This window comes from Microtus ochrogaster, unplaced genomic scaffold (genome assembly GCF_000317375.1).
Source record: "Microtus ochrogaster isolate Prairie Vole_2 unplaced genomic scaffold, MicOch1.0 UNK24, whole genome shotgun sequence".
Taxonomy (NCBI): Eukaryota; Metazoa; Chordata; class Mammalia; order Rodentia; family Cricetidae; genus Microtus; species Microtus ochrogaster.
Genome location: NW_004949122.1, coordinates 4642917 through 4650079, shown reverse-complemented (window position 1 = coordinate 4650079; position 7163 = coordinate 4642917). Strand labels below are relative to the sequence as shown.

Sequence of the window (7163 nt, the reverse complement as noted above, 5' to 3'; positions counted from 1 at the left end):
TGTGAGCTACACAGACACAGGGGTGCTGGACACTCAGGAGGGGGAGGAGGAGAGGAAGAATGAAAATGTCCTCAGACTTCGTCTTTCAGGGGAAAGAAAGGGTGTCATGCTTCTTCTAGGTACCACCTTTTTTTCCCCATTGCTGTCATCAGAGAGTCAGGAGAGCCCCTCCCTTGTCTCCATTGCCCCTTCCCTAGCTTTGGGATTCAAGTCAGTAACTGTGATGAAAGACACATCTGCACGACACTTTGTGGACCTTTCCTTCCTGCTCACATTCCCCACAAACCCTTTGCTGATGCTCGCCTCGTCTGCTTCAAGTCTAAGCAGTTCTCAACCTGTGGGTCGCGACCCCTTTGGGGGTCGAACTCCCTTTCACAGGGTCGCATAACAGACAGCCTGCAAATCAGATATTTAGTTACGATTCATAACAGTAGCAAAATTACAGTTATGAAGTAGCAATGAGATAATCTTGTGGGGTGTGTGTGTGTGTGTGGAGGGGGTTGCCGCAACATGAGGAACAATATTAAAGGGTTGCAGCCTTAAGACGGTTGAGAACCACTGGCTTAGACCTCGCCTCTTTCTCGGGAGCTTGCTGCGAGATGCAGCGATGGGAGGCAGTGGCAGATGGACAGCCAGGTTTGTGACGATCACTTTGCTCCACGCAGTTGAGGGCAAGTTCCTCCATAGCTCCAAGTCTCTGTAAAGCAGAATGACACTGCCTGAAGATGGGCTGAGGGCTGGGGAGGGGTGGGCAGCAGAGATATGCAAAGAGCTTCGCTTAGTGTCTGGTACACTGTAGCAGTAAGTTATTGTTTCCTCCCAGTAGGCTTGTTTTGGCCTTTCTCCTCTCTTCATCTTACCCCTCCCCACTTATGAATAAACACATCCTCGAGAGCAGCGCATCACAGGCGTGTTTGACCTTGAGCTATTGCAGTAAGAAGTACTTCTCGATGAACTCGGTGCCTGCGTGTTGGTTTCATGCAAAGCACTTACTCTAGCTTCCTGTGATACAGTTTCTCTCCAGTTCGCTTCCCATGACCAAACATCACTGGATCCCTTGTTTCCTAATGGGAAACAGAGGTGGTATCTGATTGCCTTCTAATTGTCTGCCTTGGGCACAGCAGCCTTTCCTCTGACTTAAAGGTCCTGGCAGCTCTTGGTAGTTGTGTAGTCCTGCAGCGACCTCTGGTGGCAACAGAGTTTTCCTGCAGGACCTCTTGCGTTCAAGGTTGGGAGCAAAGTCAGCCTGGGTCTGCAGACTGGTTGACTCCTCCGGTCGTCTGTAAGGATGACATGACTCGGGGACATCAAATACTCTCCAAGTCTCTGAGCTTTGTCCTGGTAGAGGGACTTAAAATATAGGGCGACTGTCAAATGTACTGTGGCTTCATCATTTCTGGTGTTAGACTTTCTTCTGTGTTATTTCAGGACTACAGGCCCAACATTGGCATGTTCTGCAAGTCATTCTTTTCTGTGTTTCTAGTCAAAAGCCAGTGGACCACACTGGCCACAAGGGAGGCCCGGCCAAAGACCAGGACCCTGAGTGTGGTACTGCCATCCAAGCCAGCAGAGCCTTCTACACCAGCTCGTCCGAGCCATAGTAGCCATGGCCCTGGCCTTCCCCAGGTGTCCACCCCCATTCCACGCCCCAGAGTGCATGGACCCTCCAGTACCCCAGTTTCCCCTGGGCCCGGGCTGAGGTGAGCTCTAGACTTTGCCCTCTTGTGGGATCTGAGGTGATGGCCTCTGGCCTCTGGAAGCCTGCCCTAGACCCTTAGAGAGCTCTGTATTACGAGGGTGGGATGGGGACAGACGTGAACATTGAAGATACCTCAGGCAGTGTTCAACCTGAAGCTCTGAGAAGAGACCGGGCTTCCTTCACTCCCACCGAGGCAGATCTACCCTTCCCTTCCCATCTCTTCCTCCAATCCACGACTATAGTGGAAGGGTGGGGCCTCAGGTCCTCTAGGCTTTATACTTCGCCTGAGGGAGCAGGGCTAGCTTGGGGCAAATCGGAAAGCCAAAGTCTGGCTTTTAAACTTTTCTTTCTGATCTGTGTCCCTTTCATTTCGTCTCGTAGCAGCACCCCCCCTTTTAGTTCTGAAGAGGAGCCGGAAGAAGACGTTGTACAGCGTGTGTCTCTTCAGCCCCCCAAAGTTCTTTCCAGGTCTGCACCCCAGCCGGAGGACAACTGGGGCTGGTCTGACTCTGAGACCTCAGAGGAGAGTGCCCAGCCCTCTGGCAAGGGCTCTGGTGGGCTGGCTTCCTCAGGTGAGTCTTTCTCCGGCCTCAGTTCCTCTGTGCCCTGGAAAACCCTTCACCTTCTTCCGGGGAGTTCTGATATGGCATTTCTTCTTTGGCTCAGAAATGCCAGGAGGACATTAGACCTGGGCAAGAGTTATTTTGCCCCCTGTTTTTGTCTCTGAGTTGTCTAAATGTTGGAGGTTTTATCTAGTAGAGAAGGCCCTCTAAGGAATAGGTCCCTTTTGGGGCTATATGGGAGAGATAGAAGGTAGCTGGAACCCCGAGGGTGTCTCCACCACCAGCAACTGTAGCATTTTATCCGGGTAAGAAAGTTCTTTGGCATTTTCTTCAGTGACAGGCAGGGATGCCACTTGCCGATGAAAAGTGCTTTATAGAGACTTAAGCTAAGGGTTCTGGTAATTGGGGTTAATTATTAATTCTTTAAACTTACCATGCTCTATCTAGTAGGTCATTATAATGATGAGTCGAACATTTCTCTTCTCAAAGTAGTGGCGTCTGCTCCCAGCCATTCAAGGTTCCCTTATAAAACTACCACAGAAGTGAGGCCTCTGCCTTAGGTTGTGTTTCTTGGCTCTGGCTGAGTCAGGGAATATGAGGCTTACAGTTTTCACTTTGCAAAGCTGGGAGGACAAGCAGCGGGGTTTGTAGTCGGTCAGACAAGATTAACCATCATACGTCACCTGCCTCTACAATCTTTGTAGTTCACGAATTAAACAGAAGCCCCCCTCAGAGTCATCAGAGGGACAGTGTCCACCAGCAGCCATTTCATAAGTCAGCAGTTACATTATCAAGGCATTCTTATTTTTATATATTTTTATTTATTTATTTATTTTTTTAATTACCAAAGCATTCTAAGCCCATATAACCAGACTAGTTTTAGCCTGGGCCTTCCCTGTCTCCTTTCCCTCTTTTTTTGGGTGGGGAGAGACACTAATTTTGTCTTCTTCCTCTTGACTCTTGCTCCATTCTTTCTGTCCAGGTTGGAGACTAATATGGTCCAAAGGGGCGAAGCGTTTGTTTCTTAGGCTCGTCCCACTAATGTGACTCCTTGCCCCCTTCCAGGAACTCTGGTGCAGTCGATGGTCAAAAACCTTGAGAAGCAGCTTGAAACGCCAGTGAAGAAGCCCTCCGGAGGGGTCAGCATGTTCTTAAGGCCCAATGCGGCTCTTCAGAGGTCTTCCACGCCAGCAAGGAAGTCTCAGGTAGGACACTTAAGGATGGCCTACATTTCATGGAGAGCCAGCTCCAGATGTGTGAGCTCTGGGGTCAAGGCTGAGGAAAGACTGAGCAAGTGTCAGCTCTGACATGTCCCGAGAAGGACATTGCATGCGACCTTGTCTCCTTTGTATGTGGAAAGATGACCACTTTGGATGTTAAAAAAACCCTTTGGTTCATTAGGTAAGTTCCTTCTGGGGAGATTTATTTTCTAGTCTCCTGCCTCTGAGAGCCTCCTGTTGTGGTTGCTGTCTTCCTGTGCTGTCTCTTCCATACTGGGCCCCTCCCCAGCCCTTACTTCACAGAAGACCCCCCAAAGGGGCTGGGTATAAAGCACTGCCCACTATCAGACATGTAGACAGCTTGTTCCAACTATTCAAGGTGGTGGGTGCCTCACCGCTGCACACCTTGGTGGCTGCCCTCCCTCAGGTGGCAGCTGCCATGGAGTTTGCAGACTTAGCACTCACATGAGCGCCAGACTCTTTTTTGCCACCTTGTCCCTCCCTCAGGGAACAGCTGCCACTTTCTGTTAGCTTCTAGGGTGGGAAAACGTAGAACTCTTTCCCGCCACTCCATTTGCAGAGGATGAAGATGCTGCCCTAAGCAACAGAGGAGGAGTGAGCAGTTGTCTTTTTAGTGCTGCTGATGGAACCCAGGGCCTCCCACCCGCTGCACAGACACTGTCACTGACCAATCCCTGTAGTCTCCCACTTCATGTTTTATAACAGCACCCCAACACACCTTTTCTTATCACACAGTACGTAGGTTTGGCTCATCTTGGAGTTTATGTAGAGCCCCAAGTTCTCCTGCTCTCCATTTAGAAAGAGCACCAATAATTTAAATTAGACGGAGGTGTTGCTCAGGCCCTGGATGGGCTCTTCTTGTATGCCAGGATAAAATAGCTGGAATGTTGTTCCCATCTCCTCTCAAGTTCAGTGTTTTCCAGGCAGCTCTGAGCACCAGTCTGTGGGGAGGGGTCCTTTCGACTAAGGTGCATTCATCCCAAGAGCGTCAAATGTTAGAGGCTTCCAGTTCTGTCAATGTGAGGAGCTAAAATCTGCATATACTATCACTCCGTCTATCTTTTCATCACACACTGTGTCGGTCTCATCACGGAGCGTGTAAGCATCTCCGAGCTCCCTGTCTTCTCTGCTGTGGGTGGGCACTAATAGTCTACTGCAGATAAATGGTGATGGGAACACGCCCAGGTTTACATGCAAACATGAGCCACCAGGTCTACCCGGAAACCTCTCTAGGGTGCTTGCCTTGGCCTCGTTAGTAGGAATCCAGCCCTGTTTCAATCACTGTGGCCCCGAGTCTCTGGAGCAGGTTTTCAGAGGTGGGGAGCTTAGAAGGCAGGATCAGGAGTCACCTCTTCTCATTGCTTTAGTCTGAGGTATCACTTTCCCCCATTTCTGTCTTGGATGCTGCTGAATGCTCTATCATCCTCCTGTGCTTATCAAAATCCATCTTCTCCTCCTCTTTTTTACCTCTGCAGCTTTCTGAGGATGAGAGTGACTTGGAGATCTCTTCTTTGGAAGATCTCTCCCAGGACCTGGACCAGAGAGGAAAGCCAAAGCCGTTGTCCCAGTCAAAGCTCCCAGAGAAGTTGGATGCCAGCCCTTGGAGCTCTGGCCGACCTCGGGTTCCTGGCTGGTGATTCTGCCTATGGTTGCCAGAGGGCTTAGCCTCGTTACCTGGCTCGGCTCACCCTAACAGAAGAGACGGTTAGGCTTCTTGCTCCCACCAGCAGCCAAGAAGTCTTTCCCATGAGGAGAAGCAGAACAGGAGACAGACAGGACCTCTATGTCTTCTCTGTGTATGGACTGCTACCTCAGAGGGCCCTGGTCCTGCCGCTATCGCAAGGGACTGGGTCCTGGAGCGATGTTGTGTGTAAATGGAAGAAGGATTGTAACAGGACCTCCAAGTGTTTCTTCCGGGGTGCCCATGTCCAGTGCAGTCTTACAGGAGGTGCTGTTTTACAGGTCACCGTGGAGATGGGTCCTGCGTCAGTCACCAGTTCCCTACTCTGTGCTGCGCTACTGAGTTGGGGTGCAGACAGAGGTAGGAGGTGCGAAGTGTTTGCTGCCAGGGCCAAGCACAGTAATCTAGGGCTAGACATTAGAGTCTTAGGGGGGCATGAGAGAGGCCTGTCCTAATTCTATTTCTGTTGCCAGGATAAAGCACTGACCAAAAGCAACTTACAGGAGGAAAGACTTGGTTGGGTTTATAGTTCCAGGTCACAGCCTATCACAGAGAGGCTAAGGCTGGAACCTGAAGGTAGAGCTGCTTGCTGTTCCCCGCAGCATTACCTCTGACCAAGGAAGTCACTTCACAGCCAAAGAAGCATAGCAGGGACTGTGGCGGGTGCTGCCTGCTAACTGGCTCACAGCTGTACATACTCAGCTCGTTCATAGGGTTCAGGACCGCTTGCCTAGGGATGGTACCGCTCACAGTAGGCTGGGTCCTACATCCATGAACAACCAGGACAGTCCCTCACACACGCTGCCCTCAAGCAATCCCTCCACTGAGGCTCTCCTCTTGGGCAGTTCAGTTGTGACAAATTGATGTTTAGACCTAATCGGGACACCTTCCAGCCCAGAGCAGGATGACCTTGGAGAAGTTCGCTGAGTTGTGAAACCGGGTGGAGCTTGTTCGTGGGCAAGAAGAGAGAGCAGTTTGGATGGAGCCTCTCATCCCCATAGAACCACAAATTTAGTTTTTGAGACCATTTCTGATATGAGTTTTTATATATAGCTTTTTTATATGACTGAATTTTTTTTTGGCGGGGGGAGTTGAAGTTTTTTGGTTTTTTTTTTGTTTTTTGACAGGGTTTCCCTGTGTAGCTCTAGCTGTCCTGGAACTCTCTATAGAGCAGGCTGGCCTTGAACTCAGCTTGCTTCTGCCTTCCAAGTGCTGAGATGAAAGGTGTATATGGTGTCACATGACTTAGAGTGTATTTTTTTTAGTACAAAGACATTTATTTATTATAGTGAACATTCAAATATAGAATGATGTACGTACCTCTCTGTCTTTCTTTATTATTATTTTTTTCCAGCTTTGTGGCTTGCGGGTGGTGACGAGGGGATGAAGCAGCTTCTTCCTCAGTAGCACTGGGTTAGCGCCTTTGGGACGCAGGGATTAAGCTGCAATAAGACAGCCGGCTTTACTGAGGCACTTTACCTGGGCAAGGTAAAGATGGCAGAAACGAGATCTGGCAGAGGAAGGTCGTGGAGTGCAATGCAAAGCGGGGGGAAAAAGGAAGAGGCGTGTCCTTAGTCAGCAGTCTGTGCTGTGCAGAGACACCGTGACCACAGCCACTCTTATAAAGAAAAGCCTTGAATTGGGGCTGGCTCACAGTTTCAGAGGCTTAGTCCATTTTCATCACAGTGGGGAGCATGGGCACGCAGGCAGACATGGTACAGGTAGCAGGAAGAGAGAGACACTGCCTGACTTGGGCTTCTGAAATGTCAAAGTGTTGTGCCCAGAGTCTGGACCCCCCAAAACCATCAAGAGACCAGATCCAATGCAAAAGCAAAGAGTCTATTTAACTATGAGTTCTAACCCAGTGATGGAAGAAAAACGCTGCACAGAGCAAAGGTGGTGGCTTGGTAGGGGGAGGGCTAGGGCCGTATCCGGTGTAAAGGAAACAGTTCAGTGAAGTCACGGCAAAGGACTCTGCA

At 50.0% G+C, this 7163-nt stretch overlaps 1 protein-coding gene across 5 annotated transcripts in view; it reads left to right on the top strand.

Annotated features, from left to right (window-relative positions):
* The window catches only part of Dzip1l (DAZ interacting zinc finger protein 1 like), a 40122-nt gene extending 33859 nt beyond the window's left edge, over nucleotides 1–6263 (top strand). For 4 of the 5 annotated variants that reach the window (XM_026789601.1, XM_005367807.3, XM_026789599.1 and 1 more), the window contains 4 exons: nucleotides 1484–1700; nucleotides 2081–2271; nucleotides 3328–3467; nucleotides 4979–6263. In XM_026789601.1, the coding sequence (XP_026645402.1) occupies nucleotides 1484–1700; nucleotides 2081–2271; nucleotides 3328–3467; nucleotides 4979–5140 (710 nt within the window). In that variant the 3' untranslated portion in view covers nucleotides 5141–6263. The remainder of the gene's footprint in view (nucleotides 1–1483; nucleotides 1701–2080; nucleotides 2272–3327; nucleotides 3468–4978) is intronic. The other variant, XM_026789602.1, reaches the window with a different exon arrangement.
* Nucleotides 6264–7163: the final 900 nt, after the last annotated feature.